This window comes from Plecotus auritus (genome assembly GCF_963455305.1).
Source record: "Plecotus auritus genome assembly, chromosome: 13".
Taxonomy (NCBI): Eukaryota; Metazoa; Chordata; class Mammalia; order Chiroptera; family Vespertilionidae; genus Plecotus; species Plecotus auritus.
The window spans coordinates 24,226,162-24,243,636 of NC_137779.1; the positions used below are offsets into that span (position 1 = coordinate 24,226,162).

The 17,475-nt window shown below is 45.3% G+C and overlaps 1 protein-coding gene across 2 annotated transcripts in view; it reads left to right on the plus strand.

Annotated features, from left to right (window-relative positions):
• SART3 (spliceosome associated factor 3, U4/U6 recycling protein) overlaps nucleotides 1-16,751 on the plus strand; it is a 27,444-nt gene extending 10,693 nt beyond the window's left edge. Inside the window, exons 6-20 of one of the 2 annotated variants that reach the window (XM_080650753.1) lie at nucleotides 185-236; nucleotides 1,646-1,770; nucleotides 5,740-5,895; nucleotides 6,572-6,710; nucleotides 7,150-7,257; nucleotides 7,921-7,998; nucleotides 8,125-8,183; nucleotides 9,402-9,511; nucleotides 10,474-10,586; nucleotides 11,384-11,460; nucleotides 12,044-12,209; nucleotides 13,835-14,292; nucleotides 14,965-15,117; nucleotides 15,852-16,042; nucleotides 16,398-16,751. In XM_080650753.1, coding sequence (XP_080506879.1) covers nucleotides 185-236; nucleotides 1,646-1,770; nucleotides 5,740-5,895; nucleotides 6,572-6,710; nucleotides 7,150-7,257; nucleotides 7,921-7,998; nucleotides 8,125-8,183; nucleotides 9,402-9,511; nucleotides 10,474-10,586; nucleotides 11,384-11,460; nucleotides 12,044-12,209; nucleotides 13,835-14,292; nucleotides 14,965-15,117; nucleotides 15,852-16,042; nucleotides 16,398-16,572 — 2,160 coding nt within the window. In that variant the 3' untranslated portion in view covers nucleotides 16,573-16,751. Of the gene's footprint in view, nucleotides 1-184; nucleotides 237-1,645; nucleotides 1,771-2,126; nucleotides 2,236-5,739; nucleotides 5,896-6,571; nucleotides 6,711-7,149; nucleotides 7,258-7,920; nucleotides 7,999-8,124; nucleotides 8,184-9,401; nucleotides 9,512-10,473; nucleotides 10,587-11,383; nucleotides 11,461-12,043; nucleotides 12,210-13,834; nucleotides 14,293-14,964; nucleotides 15,118-15,851; nucleotides 16,043-16,397 lie in introns of those variants that run through there. The other variant, XM_080650754.1, reaches the window with a different exon arrangement.
• Nucleotides 16,752-17,475: the final 724 nt, after the last annotated feature.

Below are 17,475 nucleotides of genomic sequence, written 5' to 3' on the forward strand. Positions count from 1 at the left end.
GTAAGAGGTCTTATTTTTTTTATTTATTTTTTTTAGTTTGAACTAAAAATGTGTTAAATTTTTTTTAATGAAATAATTTTGAGGTAGGAAGGACCAAAGTTTGTCATTTACCACAAATTTACTTCTTTAGCCCATGGCTGGCTTCCTTTCCCCTTTTGACCGGGAACAAACCTTTGATTCACAGCTGGAGAAAGTGCACAGTCTCTTCCGGCGACAGTTGGCAATCCCACTCTACGGTAAGACAAGAGCCAGCCCTTCATGGTTTTTAAAATGCTTTGGGGTATGTCATGTGATTAGGCCTTTCCCAGCATCCCAGGAGGCAAATGTGGCTGGTTTCCTTTTTCTTACTGGACAGTGTCACTATGGACGAGTCCCTTGGTAAAATGTATCTTGAATTATTAATGCTCAAGTTAGTTATGAGGGTCAGAGGCAGGAAGTCCCAGTCGTTTGGACATTGTTGGAGAGGCAGAGAGGGGGTCTCTGAAAGGAATAGGGAAACTGGATCGAAGCAGAGTTCCATTTGGAGCATTTTCTCTTGAGTACCACCTCAAGCTGGGGAGTTTATGTGGGTCTGGACCAGCCGTGGGCAAACTACGGCCCGCGGGCCGGATCCGGCCCGTTTGGCTGTTCTATCTTGCCCGTGGAGCTGAAAGAGCGGAGGGTTCTCTTGCTCTCCCCTCCGCTCCTTTACTTTGAATTTATATTAGTTCACACAAACACTCCATCCATGCTTTTGTTCCGGCCCTCCGGTCCAGTTTAAGAACCCATTGTGGCCCTCGAGTCAAAAAGTTTGCCCACCCCTGGTCTGGACCATTCCTCAGTGGGGTGATCTGGTTCAGGAGCACCATGGATCGCAAGTATTCTTACCTGAATTTCCTGGGGTTTGGTAAGGATTCTCCTCTTTTGGCCAAGCCTTTGAGGGTCTGGAGCTGGAGCATGAGCAGCACTGGGAGGATTTTTCCGAGCATGGGAAGAGTTTGGCGCTGCCATCGTGTTTGTTCCCTAGACCTGGTGTACTGTGCACCCTCAGAACCTCTGGATAACCACTTGAGCCCAGAAGTTATTTCTCATTTTACTTCACAGCTTATTTGGATTTCATTTAACAAATTATAAAGTTGAATCTTTGGGTGTCCAGTTGAATCTTTGGGTGTCATGCAGAAAAGGCTAGAATGGAACTGGCTTGTAGATTTCATCTCATCCCAGTGTAAGGCAGCATATCATAGTGAGTAGCGCATGAACTTGAACCAGACTGCCTGGGTTTAAACGCTTGCTCTGCCATTTCCTGTGGACAGTGCAAAATGGGGAACACAGTAGAACCCACCTCATAGAGTTGTGAGGATCAGACGAGTTAATGGCTACAATGACTTAGAACCTAGGAAGTGCCAGGTAAGTGTTGTTAAAGCTTTGCTATTAGTTTCATTAATTCTGATTGATTAATTGGTAGGACTGCCTGGGATAGTATTTTGAGACAGAGTCTAAGGCCAAAAGTGAGCTCAGCAGAAGAGCTCAGGGTTTGGTCAGTAAGAGCTGCTATGGCCACAGATGTGGGAGGGGTTAGTGGCATTTGACTCTCATGGTTTAATCTATGTTTGGATTCTTAAGATCCAATTACAAGACCCAAGGGGCTGAATCCATTTTTCAATAGATATGGAGGCAACATTTGCAGAGTATGAAGAGTGGTCGGAAGACCCAGTACCAGAGGCGGTAATTCAGAGCTATCACAAAGCACTACAGCAGTTGGAGAAATACAAACCTTATGAGGAAGCCCTGGTAAGTGTTGGCCGCTTTGACAGTGAACTACTCTCTAACAGGGGTCCTCAAACTGTTTAAACGGGGCCAGCTCACTGTCCCTCAGACCGTTGGAGGCCGGACTATAGTTAAAAAACAAAACAACTATGAACAAATTCCTGTGCGCACTGCGGGCCCGGGACGAGTCAGCTGCTAAGCAGGACAGGCAGCGGCACCCGGCGGGCCGGATAAATGTCCTCGGCGGGCCGCAGTTTGAGGACGCCTGGTCTATAAGCTTTTCCCTGATCGGTAGTTGCAAAACAGTTTCTTTAAAACTTGCTTTATTGTGAAATGTATAGAGTGTATAAATGTATATTACAGTTTACATACTAATAATAAAGTGAACATCCATGTACCTACCACCCAGGTTAAGAAATAGAACATTGCCAGTACCTTAGAAGTCTCCTATGTGCCCCTCTCCGATTGCCTCCTCTTCCCTCTCCCGAGGTAATCACTTTCCTGACTTTTGTGATACTCATTCCCTTGCTTTTCTTTATAGTTTTACAACCTGTGAACGTATCCTTAATTAATATATTGTTTAAAGTTTGTTTCTTGTATATAGTGGAGTCATGCTGTATATTTTTTTATTCAACCTGATTTGGGGTTTTACTCATTGATAAGTACAGTGACAGCCCATTTGTTTTGCTATAAAGCTGTCTATATGTAAACAATCTATCCATGTTCTTAGTCGGGTTATTTCCAGTGTCTGCTAGGAGCCACAGCCATTGCTTTGACATTGCACGTATCTCTTGGGCACGGGGAAGAGAGTTTCTCCAAGTGTGCACCTAGGAATGGAACTGTTCGCCAGGTTACCAGTCTACACTCCTCCAGCAGGACCTGAGCTTTCCCCTTGCTTTTGTTACCTTGAATATTGACATACTTAAATTTAGCCAATCTGTTGAGTCTGAAACTGGTGTTCTAATTTGCATTTCCCTGATGACTAATGGGGTTGAGCATCTTTTCACATCTCTTGGCCATTCAGATTTTCTTTTTTGGTGAAGTGCCTCTGTGGTGAAAAGTGTCTTTGATACATTTTCCTTTTGGTTTATCTTTTTTCCTTTTTTTCTGATTGATTTGTGGGGGTCCTGGAACTTAAGTCTTCCTTTCGATTGTAGGTATTGCAGAATCCACCCCCTCCCCCCCACGTTTGTGGTTTATCTTCTTACTTTAAAAAATGGCATCTTTCATGACCGGTCTTAATGTTAATGTACGTGGCTTTATCATTCTCTTCCTTATCGTTTGTGCTTTTGTTATGCTTAAGAAATCTCTCTATACTCCGAAATCATTAATGGACTTAGCTCTATTTTTTTCTGGAAGTTTATAATTTAGTATTCTATGTTTAGGTCTCCATTTGGAGTTGATTTTTGTGTATGGTATGAAGCAGGGTCCAGTTTCATTTTTCCATGTGGAGAACCAGTTGTTTCCGCACTCATTCTGTTAATTCACTCTCCCCTCACGCATGTGCAGCCCCACATCTCCCACAGATTAGCTGTCCATTTATGTGTGGGTCTATTTCTGGCCTCTCTGTGCCATCCCACTGGTTTACATTGTATCTTTTTAATGATTTTATTTTCTAGTTGCTCCTGGTATATAAAATGTAATTTGTTTTTATATTAATTTTTTTACCTAACTTGCTAAATTATTACTAATATTAATAATTTATGCCCTGGTGGGTAGCTCAATTGGTTAGGGCATCATCCTGATACACCAAGGTTGTGGGTTCGATCCTCTGGTCAGGGCACATACAAGAATCAACCAGTGAATGCATAAGTAAGTGGAACAACAAATCCATGTTTCTCTCCCTCCCTCCCTTCCTCGCTCTCTAAAAATTAGTAAATAAAATTAAAAATAATTGATGGATTCTTTTGGATTTTCTGTGTTGACAATAGTTGTGGTTTTTTATACAATATTATTTGTAAGTGGCATTTTTTTTTCTCTTTCTTGGTCTTAGAATACTTTTAACTTCATTACCGTTCCTCAGACTTAGTCTCTTGTGACCTTGTATTTCTTGCCTTTTTGTTTGATCTACAGACATCATTGTTAATTTTGTATCATACAGTCTAGTTTGTTTACATTTACTACATGCATGTCCCGCTTTCTTTCCTCTTCCTTCCTGTGTCCTAGATTTTTCATCTGGAATCACTTTTCTGTTGCCTGAAGTCTATCCTTTAGACCAGTGGTTCTCAACCTTTCTAATGCCGCGACCCTTTAATACAGTTCCTCATGTTGTGGTGACCCCCAACCATAAAATTATTTTCATTGCTACTTCATAACTGTAACTTTGCTACTGTTATGAATCCTAATGTAAATATCTGTGTTTTCTGATGGTCTTAGGCTCTATAGTAGTGGTTCTCAACCTGTGGGTCGCTAGCAGGGTTGCCTAAGACCATCAGAAAACACAGATATTTACATTATGATTCATTAACAGTAGCAAAGTTACAGTTATGAAGTAGCAACGAAAATAATTTTATGGTTGGGGGTCACCACAACATGAGGAACTGTATTAAAGGGTCGCGGCATTAGAAAGGTTGAGAACCACTGCTTTAGACTCTCCCACACTGGACATTTACTCGCAACAGATTTTCTCGGTTTTTGTTTGTTTGAAAAAGTTTAACTTTGTTGCTCTCCTTGAAAGTTAATTTCTCAGGATATAGAATTCTAGACTGACAGTTGTGTTCTCTCAGCAATTAAATATATCTTTCTGTCTTTTGGCTTCTGTTGTTGAGAAGTCAGCTGTCTAACTCTTGCTTTTTTGAAGGTAACCCTTATTTTTTTCTCTGGTTGGTTTTAATATCTCACTGGTTTGTGTGATGTCCTACAGTTTCATTATCGTAGGTCCAGGTGTGAATATCTTTGTATTTATCCTGCTCGTGGTTTGTTGGGCTTCTTGGCTTTGATTTTGGTCTCTCTCATGGCCTAAGGAATACAGATACTGAGAGCCAGGCTACCTCCAGTTTGAATTTTAGCTCTGCCATTTAGTAGCTCTGATTTTGGGCTTGTACTTAGCCTCCTTGTGTTTCATTTGCCTTGAATAATACGGGGATAGTCATGATACCTGCCTTATAGGATTGTTGTGAAGATCAAAAATACATCTTAGGCCAGCAAAAGCTTAACCTTCACTTAACCACCTTCACTTAGATCTTGTCCTTCGTATTTCTTTACCAGTTTGTTGATTTTTGGGATGCTTTTTATATGTAGTCCAGCAGTTTTAGTGGTTTTTCAGTGGCACAGTGTGTCTGGGTCACTAGTTGATCATTATTACTAGGAACTGCAGCTCTAAGACAGCTTCTTTTTATGTTTAGAACATGTGTGCTCTCTTGCTGGTCTGCATGTGCTTCCTCTCTCTTTTACATGTAAATGATTTGTATGTAATTTATTTCACAAAGCCTCATTAATGACAGCCTCAGCCAGTTCAGTTTTGTTTTCACTATCAGCAGAGTGTGGCTGAAAAGAAAACAAGTCAAGTAAGAGGGTTTTGTTCAAAAAGATTTGTGATCGGGGCAGTAAACATTCAGTGTAGCCTCTTCCATCTTCTGCATGTACCTGTGCTTGGCAGGAGCTGATATTTGGAATGAGAAACCTGAACTAGCACAAGGCACCGGATTACTCCAGTGTGTTTGCTTTCTGTCCTCCACTCAGTAGGCCATGACAATAACTTCTGTTTTGGAAGGATGGCTTGCATTGGTCATTGGCAAGGGTGTTTCTCTTTCATTCCGTTCCTGATTTAAATTCCCTGTGGTCCAGGGGTGGATTTAGAAAAGGGTTTAAGGAGCTTTTGTAGCTAATGCAGTGATGGGGCACTTTGTGGACCCTGATGTGCAGAGGTTCTGAGAGGGGATTGGTGGTTCTTGGAGTAGCCAGTCTCACCAAAGTTGAGTATGGAGATGTGTTGTGCTTCCTGACAGTGTCAAGCAGCTCATTTCATCTTCTTTGCCGTTCTCCTTTGTCCAGTTGGAGGCAGAGGCTCCAAGGCTGGCCGAATATCAAGCATACATCGATTTTGAGATGAAAATCGGCGATCCTGCTCGCATTCAGTTGATCTTCGAGCGTGCCCTGGTTGAGAACTGCCTGGTTCCAGACTTATGGATCCGTTACAGTCAGTACCTAGTAAGATAACTATTCCGATTTCATTTTACTTTTACCATTTGGGATCTATCTAAAGAAAACCAGTAAGAGTGCTCGGAGTTAGTTGTATGCTGCTCATCTCTGCTGGTCCTCATTTTTCCTTCATCCTCCTTTCTTTGTCAGCTCACTTAGGAAGTCCTCCTAGTGTTTTAGGATTACATAGTCTCACTATTGAAGACTTTATAACAGATTAAATTTTTTAAAAAAGTTTTAACCTTTTATTATGGAAAAATGCAATCACATGAATGTAGACAGATTGTAAACTGCAACCTTATGTAGCCATCACCAGCTTCAACAGTGATCTAATGGCATTAATGTAGTTTCATCTGTTCCTTACCTACTTTTCCCATCCCAAGTTATTTTATATTAAATCCAGAAATCACATTTCCTTGGCAAATATTTCAGTATGTATGTATAACAGGTTTGAATCAGGATCCAAACAAGATCCGTACATTATGATTGGACATTTAATCTGTAGGTTGCCCTCTCCACCTCTCTTCTCTTTCACTCCCTTTGTGATTTCTGTGTTGAAGAAATCAGTCACAAGAGACATCCTAAGGAAATGTCTTTTGTCATTTGGTGGCTCTGGAAATGTCTAGTGGATGGTGAACTTTACCGGTGAATTTGTATCTCCTAACCCTGGAACTCTTTGTCGTAGGACCGGCAGCTGAAAGTAAAGGACTTGGTCTTATCTGTCCATAGTCGTGCTGTCAGAAACTGCCCCTGGACAGTTGCCCTGTGGAGTCGGTACCTCTTGGCCATGGAAAGACATGGAGTTGATCATCAAGTGATTTCTGGTGCGAATATTTCTATTGAGAACCTTCAAAGCTTTTTGTCCCAAGTCAGAAGCTAGAGTTCTGAGGAAGTAATTGAATCAGCATTCCCCAGGGTGTTCCTTCGGGAGAGTGGATAGTAGTGACAAAAAGCGCTCTTAGGTGGGAGGTAAACTGGTTGTATTTTTGACTTCTTAGAGCTTTTTAAGATGCTAATGTTTATTGTGATCTTCCTGGAGTCTTTTCTCCAAACGTACTTGACCTGGAACTCTTACTGCCTTTTCTAGAACACAGCGTGTGCCTTGCTGCATAGCTCTCCTTTTGAACATTTCTTTCTAGCGCATTGCATCTTACTATGAATCATATAGTATTTTATAGTCAGTAAAGGTTTTTATAATCTTGATAACTGTATATTAGTTTCTTTTTAATTGGCCACAAACCTTGTCTTTTTCTTCACCTCCAGTGACCTTCGAGAAAGCTTTGAGTGCTGGCTTCATTCAGGCCACTGACTATGTGGAGATTTGGCAAGCATACCTTGATTACCTGAGGAGAAGGGTTGATTTCAAACAAGGTATTTACGTTCATGTGCTTTATATCAGAACTGTTTTTTCTTAACATATCTTTTGGTGAGATGTTCTAGTTGCCCAAATACATTGTGATTGGGCAAATTTTATAGACCAGCCATTGGAAAACCCCCCTCCCAAAGTTTTAGTGGTTTAGTCTTTAACAAGTCATGCTGTGGATTGTAAAGGAAGGGAGTAATGGTCCTTATGTTTTAAGCTGGCTCATGCTAGCTTCTTCTGTCTCATTTTGTATTTTTCTCTTCTCTCCCTTCTATATGTCTGAAATAGTTCTCCAAGTGAGACTGCTGTGTTTCTATTAAATCTTTAAACCTCTGCAGGACTCCCTTCTCTTTCTCCTTTTCCCTCAAAAAGAATAGCAGCCAGAACCCCGTCTAACTTGTTCTTCATGTGACCTTCAGCCATTCTGCTGGCTGGGGGAGACCGCACACGGCACCCTGTACTAGTGCTCACTGTTGTCACTGTACTGCCCGTGCTGTGCTCTGCTCCAGTGTCTCTTGCCCACTGTGTGATGAGCGCGGGGGCTGGCAATTTCACTTCTGTGTCCCCAGCATGATGACAGGTGCATAAACAGGTCCTTGGGAGTTTCAGTGTGCGATAAAAAGAAAGATGTGGTATGTGGCTTCATTAAGCCAGACCTCTTTTGCTTCCAGACTCCAGTAAAGAGCTGGAAGAGTTGCGGTCTGCCTTCACTCGTGCTTTGGAGTATCTGAAACAGGAGGTGGAAGAACGTAAGTGTTGCCCCGACCCCCTGCTTTGTCCAATTGTATTTCTTGCTCTGGGTTGAGGTGCCTTTTCAGGCAAAGGCTCCTGGTCTCTAAATTACCTGCTAATTTTGATTAATTCTGTTTTTAAAGGTTTCAATGAGAGTGGGGATCCAAGCTGCATGATCATGCAGAACTGGGCCAGGATCGAGGTAAATGTTTTTTGACAAATCCATCGGTTTCATCCGCCTTTGAAGTGCCTTTGTCTACTAGTGTGGCTGAAGTTGAGTCAGAATCCCAGCTGATCCAGGGGTCCTCAAACTACGGCCCACGGGCCACATGCGGCCCGCCGAGGACATTTATCCGGCCCGCCTGGTGCCGCTGCCTGTCCTGCTTAGCAGCCGATTCGTCCCGGGCCCGCAGTGCGCATAGGAATTTGTTCATAGTGTTTTTTTTAAACTATAGTCTGGCCCTCCAACAGTCTGAGGGACAGTGAACTGGCCCCCTGTTTAAAAAGTTTGAGGACCCCTGGCTTGGCTCTGTAGGGACCTATGCTATTTACCTAGCTTTGTGCACATTTGTTTATATCTTAGTGAGAGTATTAGCTCCCAGGAAGAAGGTGTGCAGCAAAGTCTGAACGCCAGGCGTTCACTCATGTACTTCTCTCCCTTGCCCAATGTCTCATTCATGAGAGTTATCAGGTGGGTACTGTTTGCCCAGGCACTTGACTGGGTGCTGGGGGAATGAGGTAGACATGGTTCCCTGTACTGGTAAGATTTAATCTAGTGTGGAAGACAGGCGACTTGACAAATAATCGAAGGATATCATGAGTTGAGTGTTATTACTGGACCAAGGACCCCAAGTGGAGTAGGACACGGGACCTGCCTTTGATCATCAGCTCATAGAATTGTAAAATTCCAGTATTTTATTCTCTGAGGGAGTCAGGCCAAAGAAACACTCACCGGGTAGTTTCTGGATGGGTGTTTGTGTTATCATTTTCAAGATGAGGCAACTGAGGTTCAGAGAAATTAAGCAACTTGCCCAAGTCACTTAGTAAGTGGGGGAGCTGGCATTTTCTTTTAGATCAGACTTTCTCTACACTGCCTCTCAGATTAACCCCTTATAGTTAAGTTTGATAAAAATAAAAAACAAGCAACTAGTCGGTACTGCTGTAGTGCCCACAGGCTCCCATTCTTTGTTCTCAGCAAGAGGCCTAGGCAGACACCTCGAGGCTTGTCACTGCAGAAAGGCTGACGTGGTTGGCCTGGGCCTGTCCCCATGGAGGGCGGCCTAGGGAATGCCAGGGACTTAAGTCAGTGATAGTTAGGGGATGGCTCTTCACGCATATCTGTCTGAAGTCTGCTTTGGAAGGGGTGTTGGTGTCATAAGGTTCAGGTGCTTTCCTAACTGGGCCTTGTAATGCATCTTAGGCTCGACTGTGTAATAATATGCAGAAAGCTCGGGAGCTCTGGGATAGCATCATGACCAAAGGAAACGCCAAGTATGCCAACATGTGGCTTGAGTATTACAACCTGGAAAGGTAATGAACTGGGTGGGGGGGGCGGTGCATTGTCAGGAGTACCTTGTATTCAGTCCTGGCTGACCTCGGCTGGGTGGGGCTTGCTCTTTGCAGTGGGCCACCACCTGCCTTCATCTCTCCCTCTTTAGTGGGCCGGGCTAGAGAACCGAGCATAGTATTTTGTGTCTGGGCTGTTACAGCGAGGTGTTTCTTTTCAATTTGGTGGGTTTTTTGGTTGGTTTTGATTTTTGGACATGAATATTTTATTTGACTTTTTGGGGAGCTATTTATTTTTATTATATTTGCTTTGTATAAAAAGTGTAAAATACTAAAAAGCACAGAAGAAAAAAAAACCCAAATTATTTACAATTAGGGACCCAGTCATAACCACCATTAGTTAATTGTTTGGGTATCTTCTTCGAGACTTTTCTGTTTAAAAAAGGAAAATGCAATTGTAGTGCACCTGTTACAAAGCTCTAAAATGACTACATAAATAAGGTACGTCCAGTAATATTGATAACATGGGGAAGACATAAAGAATATGACCAGCTTTGTTTTTCGGTAGATCTTGAACATAGAAGTGAAAGTTTCCTATTATCCCACCCCGAGATGACACTATTAAAGCTTGTTGAATTTTCCTCCATGTCAGAGGTTCTCACAACTTTGGTTTCAGAACCCGTTGGCACTCTTAAAATTTGAGGAGCTCCCCTCCCCCAAACTTTTGTTTATGAGTTATCTAGGACTCTAATATTTACATATTAGAAAGTGAAAATGGTGTCCATGAAAAAACTAGATTAGATTGCACCCCGGACACCAACAGCGTTTTCTTTGCTACAACATTGCACCTGGTGGAGGAGCACTTTATGTGGAGAGTGCTGGAGCCAGAGCTGCTGGTCCTGTGGCTCTGACCTGTGAGAAGCTGCCCCTCCCTCGTGTGCCTTCTGCTTCTGTCCTGGTGGCAGCCTGTTTGCTTTCTGCCCTAGGGCACACGGCGACACCCAGCACTGCAGGAAGGCTCTGCACCGGGCCGTCCAGTGCACCAGTGACTACCCAGAGCACGTCTGTGAAGTGCTGCTCACCATGGAGAGGACAGAAGGTGGGACCCTCGGCTCTGCTTCTGGCTTGGAGTCTGTAAGGACTGTGTACGGCTACCCCTTGAGTGGCGCTCTGTGACTTGACACGTGGTGCTCCCCATGAGATCGAATCCTCTGAGATCTCCAGATCCAAGGAGGACCTGCGTTGTATAGTTCTAGCATGGGTTTCCAGAATTCTTTGTAGAGCGCCCGTCCTGTGCATCGTAGGTGCCAGTAGCACACCTCCCTGCCCCCAGTCGAGACAATAAAAAATGACTCCAGGTGATCCCTGGGGTCAGGATCACTCCAGTTGAGACCCTCTGCTCCAGCATGTCATCATGCCAAAGGAGCACAGGTGCAAACGAGTAATGTGTACATCACCTGTGACGTTTAGAGCCTCAGTATTACGTTTCCAGTAGGAAAGTAGAGAATTTATCCCTGGCAGTGGTCTGGATTTTGGGTGGGAATCCCTCAGAACTTGAAATGAAACATCCAAACAACAATGACAAAACACCTCAACATTTATCATTTGAGATGCTCAACTGTCTTAATATAAATGTCTTACACCTTTTGCATTGGAATGTTTTCATAGTCTTTGCCAGGGAGCACATGTAATAGATCATATTCTGGTTTTCAAGTCTCTTCTGAAAGAGAAGGGGCATTTTAATCACACCTTGGAAGGACAATTGGAATTCTAAAACTTACAGTGAAATCACCTTAAAATGGGGAGCTGACTCTCGAAGGGGAGAGGTCTCCTGAGGGTGGGGAAATTAAGCTTCCAAAACCCCAAAACTGAAAGTTTGCTTCTTTTTCTATCAAGGTACTTTAGAAGATTGGGATATAGCTGTTCAGAAAACCGAAACTCGATTATCCCGTGTGAATGAGCAGAGAATTAAGGTAATGATGCTGTTTATGTGAAGCCTTGGGACCCTCTGATCGCTGTTTGGACTGTGTTTGCGATGAATATTTGTCAAAACCTTTGAGGTCTTTCTAAAACGTGTCTTTTGCTTAGAAAGTATTTATTATGACATATTTGAATCAATATTTAAATCAATCTTTTATTTTTTAGAACAGCTTTAAACTTTAGCCTGAGCAATAGATACTATTTTATGTAGTAGGGGAATTTTGGCCCTAAAATTTACTAGAATAAAGGAAAAAATAATTAACGAGAACCTCACTTAGCCTAGTGATTGGAATATGAACACCCCCAAGTTAATTAGGGCCCCAGTTTCTTAGGTTATTTCCTTTCTCGTGGTGAATAATTACTGGGCTGTTGTGAGACATACTGTGGATTCGAGAGAGGAATCCTGAGAGGCCAGAAAAGCCCTGGCAGGGAAAGGTGTGAGCACATTTTCCATGATCTCGTCCTGTCACTTGGGTAATGAATTCCCACGCCCTGGCCCCCTTCGTCCATTCTCATCACAAGTTGGTAGAGTGTCATTGCTGTGTCCAGTGATGCATCATATGCCCCATTTTCCAGGCTGCAGAGAAGGAAGCCACCCTTGCCCAGCAAGAAGAGGAGAAGGCTGAGCACCGGAAGAAGGCCCGGGCTGAGAAGAAAGCGCAGAAAAAGAAAAAAACCAGAGGCGCAGACAAGCGCAAAGCAAATGAGGAGGATGAGAAAGAGTGGGGCGACGACGAAGAAGGTAAAGCTTTTCATAAATACTGTTTTGGAACATCTCAACCTTCCAGAGAGGTTGCAAAAAAACAGTACAAAGAACTTTCTTTTCTTGAACCATTTGAGAACAGGTGCTGGCAAGACACCCCATCACCCTTCCCGTCTCTGCCTACCTCTGTGCCAGGTACTGCCCTGCAAGGGACCTGCGCTCCACTCCCTACACTGTGCCGTTGCCTCCATTGTCCTCCTCTGTGGTGCGGTCCTCACCCCACTTGGGCTCCCGTACCCCAAGCTGTTCCTGTCCCGTGTTGACATCCCCTTCTTCCCGCCCAGGGTGCAGTGTCCCACCATTGCCTAGCCCCACCTGCACAGACACCTGCCTTCTTGCCCCCACCTATGGTTTTGAGTCGGTAGAGTTTTCAACCAGTGTTTCCGTCAGCCATGCAACTTCAGGAATGGGCAGGTGTGGGTCAGATTTATTTCAGCAAAGTCAGTCAAGGTAAAGAATCGTCTCTAGACATTAAGGAACTCTGTACATTTTCCTGGTACAGAGTTGTCAGCCAGAGGGAAATGGGAATAGAGCCATCATTCAGTTGACCTTTCTTGCACACCTTTTTGGGGCCTTCAGAAATGACCACGGTAGCTCATTGCCCCTCAGAGCTCCTGGTTTAGCAGGATAAGGCAAACATGCCACGTGACTGTGGTGGTGTGTAATCAGGACTGTGGCAGGTGAGATGTGAATTATGGTGGAAGTCAAGGGATGAGTGGATCAGCTCCTACAAGAAAGAGTTCATGAGAGTGATGTGTGCACCTTGGCATCAGGGGGAGGAGTGAGTGCTGAGTGGGAAAGAAGGGAAGCCAGACAGAGCTGGTGTCAGCACGAGGCACAAAACAGCCTGGCATTCTCTCTGAGCAGCAAATGACTGCGTGTGTGCCCTGGTGCATGCTGGGGGCCAGGTGCATGGGTGGTGAGGCTGCAGCAGCAGGCAGGCCAGCTGGCTGGGCCCCACTCAGGGATGCTCTTGAATACAGTGTGCAGGGTTAGACTTCATCAGGAAGCAGTGGGAACTTGGTGGAAGGGTCTGGAAGTGGGGGTCCAACGCCAAATGGGTTTCAGTGTTGTGCCTCTGGAGAAAGTGGGGAGATGGGTTGGAGTAGAATGTTGTTCAACTCTCTCGGAGGACACAAGACAATAGTGGACGTTGTTAGGAACTGTAAACTCTTTGTAGAGCTTTCCGAAGTGTGGCCCCGTGAAGCACACACTTCAGAATCACCTAAGGGCTTGTTTAAACGCAGGTCCCCAAGCCTTATCCTTGCTGACCTGAGCCTTATAGGAGAGGGGCCTTGGATTGGCCAGCTGTACTTTAGATCCCCTGACCTTTTATATAACTAAGTAGACAGGGAGGACTTACTGTTTCTACTTGAGTTAGCCCCCTCGTCCGAATGTCAGTCCAGAAAGTGGTGGGACAAGCCTGGGGGCCAAGAAAGACTTGGCAGGTGTGGTGCTTGCAGGTCAGCAGGGAGGAGCGGGTATTGGTCACGTGCTGCTGCTGCTGCAGCCTGGCTGTGTGCAATGGGAAGAGCACGTACATGGACCGGCTCAGTGAAGGGAGGAAAGGTAATTATTGCTGTTTTTCTCTTGACAACCTGTAGAGCGGCCTTCCAAGCGCAGAAAGCTTGAGAACAGCATTCCTGCAGCTGCAGAAGCACCAGACCTGGAAGTGGAAATGGGACTCTTTGGGAAAAGCGCATCTGTAGACGGCACCCCTCCCTCAAAGCAGAAGGAGAGGGCCGCCGCCCTGAAGAGGGACGTGCCCAAGGTGCCCCACGACAGCAGCAAGGACAGCGTCACTGTCTTTGTCAGCAACCTGCCCTACAGCATGGAGGAGCCGGCCGTGAAGCTGCGGCCGCTCTTTGAGGCCTGTGGGGAAGTGGTCGAGGTCCGCCCCGTCTTCAGCAAACGGGGCGATTTCCGAGGCTACTGCTACGTGGAGTTCAAAGAGGAGAAGTCGGCCCTGCAGGCGCTGGAGTTGGACCGGAAGAATGTAGTAGGCGGGAGGCCAATGTTTGTTTCCCCCTGTGTGGATAAGAGCAAAAATCCTGACTTTAAGGTATGTTTGTGGGAAAATGGCTTTCATGCAGGGCTGCTATAGACTGACTAAACATTGTTTTTGGTGCAGCAACTAATATTGCAAACATACATGGAATAGCTGTACTCTGTTCTGAGCTGGTTAATTAAGGGCTCAGTCACTTGGAGCTTGCATTAGCTGATACATGATCATAAAACGAGGAATCGTAATAGTGGTGATGGTCCATCGAGTGCACAGGAGTGACGGGACTGTGCTAAATGTTTTATGTATCACCTTAGGGCCGTGGTCAGCAAACTGCGGCTCGCGAGCCACATGTGGCTCTTTGGCCCCTTGAGTGTGGCTCTTCCACAAAATACCACGGCCTGGGCGAGTCCATTTTGAAGAAGTGGCATTAGAAGAAGTTTAAGTTTAAAAAATTTGGCTCTCAAAAGAAATTTCAATCGTCGTCCTGTTGATATTTGGCTCTGTTGACTAATGAGTTTGCTGACCACTGCCTTAGGGGATCCCCATCCAAACGCTGAGAATAGCTCCTTTCATTGTTGCCATTCTATAGAGGAGGGAAGTGGTGACATGCCCAGTTAGCAGTTCCTAGCACCCAGGTCAGCTCTGGTCTGCTTGGCCGGGCCTGCTGGGGAGTGGCCAGTGTGCTGGGCTGGGCCTCTAATTGTTGGTTTCCCCCACCTTCCTTCCTAGGTGTTCAGGTACAGCACTGCCCTGGAGAAACACAAGCTGTTTGTCTCGGGCCTACCCTTTTCCTGCACTAAAGAGGAACTCGAAGAGATCTTTAAGGCTCATGGCACCGTGAAGGACATCAGGCTGGTTACCAACCGGGCGGGCAAACCAAAGGTCAGTGTCGGAGTGGACGGGCAGCACACAGCCTTCCAGGCTCGGGTGAAGCCAGTTCTGCGTCTGTGCAGAGATCATTGGGGTCTAGAGTGGGTTCCTAGTTTGTCTGCTGAGAAACAATGACACGTGAAGGATAGGTACATTAGGCTCTGCTTGCATTTGGAGTCAGATTAACTGTTTGTATCTAATTGCACTAAAAAGATAAGGCATTAAAAAAAACTAGCATGAATTCACAGGAGAGCACAGTGCAAAGTCTAGACTTTGGGGTGAGGCTGCAGTCCCCTTCCTGCCTGGACTTGGCCTCCAGCCATTTCCTCAGCTCCCTCCACCCCCTTCTAGTCTCTTGTTAAATCCTCTCTGCACCACATTTTGAGTAGTGGACCCATGTTTAAGCTTGAGTTTGTATTACCTTTCTTCTCTGCCCCCTCCCCCCCGCCTTATCCAGGTTAATCAAGAGTTAAAGAGTGTGAAATAAGGAGGGCACAAAGGCACAGACATTAGGGCACACCTGGGCTGCTCCCCTTGTCCAGGATAGCTGGATTTACACTGGCCCGTAGGTCTTTTTCTTTCTTTTGCTGGAGCAACCACAAGAGGTACTGACAGTCCGTTACAGAAGGGAAGAGGAAAGCGTAGGGCAGGGAATAAACCTGTAGACAAAGGATGGCAGTGGTGGGGGAGGTCACCTGTTCATGGGTACCTGTCCTGACTCCTGACCTGGCTCTGGCCTCTTTCAGGGCCTGGCCTACGTGGAATACGAAAATGAATCCCAGGCATCACAGGCTGTCATGAAGATGGATGGCATGACTATCAAAGAGAATGTCATCAAAGTGGCCATCAGCAACCCCCCTCAGAGGAAAGTTCCAGAGAAGCCAGAAGCAAGGGAAGGACCAGGTGGCCCCAATGTACCCCGGCAGATATATGGAGCGTAAGTATGTGCATGCTAGCCAGTGCAGATTTTGTCCCATCATACCACGGGGCATTGGTTTCCTGTTAGCACAGCACGTTAGGACAGACAGCCAGGGCCTGCTGTCCACTGTAGTCCCCGGAGCAGGGTGTCCAGAGCATGTCCCTGCAGCGCAACCCTTCTGGTATTTGCCAATTACACTTGTGATTTCTTTAAGGTTACATTTTCTCATACTATTTTAAAGTCCTCTTTGCTAGTTGAATCCATGTGTTTAAACAAAGCCTGACAACCAGATGCTGGCCAGGGTCATCTACAAATCAACCAGGGGTCACAAATTATTACTTTGAAAGGGTACATTCAGTGTTTGCTCTTCCAGGCGGGGGAAGGGAAGGACCCAGCTTTCTCTGCTGCCTCGCGCCCTGCACCGCCCGAGCACTACCGGAGCTCAGGCCGAGAACGGCCCTGCCTTGAAGCCAGCGGTCACCTCAGAGGCCACCGAGGCTCCCAAGATGTCCAATGCTGATTTTGCCAAGTTGCTTCTGAGAAAGTGAACAGGACTCAGAGAAGGGAGATGCCTTACTTCATGCTGGCTGGGAGGACCAACATCACCCAGCTGTACCTGGGTACGGAAGGGCCCAAGGCAGCGCGGTTTCCCTTGGTGTAGACAGAAAGGGATCGGGTGTCCGAGCAAAGAGGCTTTCAGTGTTCCCTCACATTGAGGGTGACAGGGGGAAAACAGTCACTCCATGGGCTGGGCACCAGGTATAGTTTCTAAGATATTTTTTGTCTTTAAGAGAAACGGGAGTGAAACTTGGACACACCCTTTTGAGACACACTTGTCCAAATGTTTCAGCCAACTCAGGCCCCTTCTTATAAGACACTTCTCTTACACTCTGCATAGTCCATATGCCTGTCACTCTTTTAATTTTTAAAAGACAAAACGGCAAATGCAAGTAATTCACCAGAATGGCCTATTTTAGTAAAGGGGTGGGGATAGGGCAAGTCACCTAAAAAATATTTGATGGATGTTTGTTTTAGGGGCTGTGCGTTTTTATATTATGTATTTGTAAGTGACACATCAACTCATTATGTTTCCTCAAAGTAAAATATATGACTTTTACATAGGAATTCTGTGTGCCACCTGCTGTGGGCCATTTTATTTGCCTAGTGCCGTGGTCGGCAAACTGCAGCTCTTTGGCCCCTTTGAGTGTGGCTCTTCCACAAAATACCATGGCCTGGGCGAGTCTATTTTGAAGAAGTGGCATTGGAAGTTTAAAAAATTTGGCTCTCAAAAGAAATTTCAATCATTGTACTGTTGATATTTGGCTCTGGTGACTAAGGAGTTTGCCGACCACTGGCCTAGTGAATAGTGAACTGTGTTGTTCTTTGTCTAAATATTGAGTTTCAGCCCTTAGGTTTTGTTTACATACCATGTCAGTGCAAACTTAAATTTT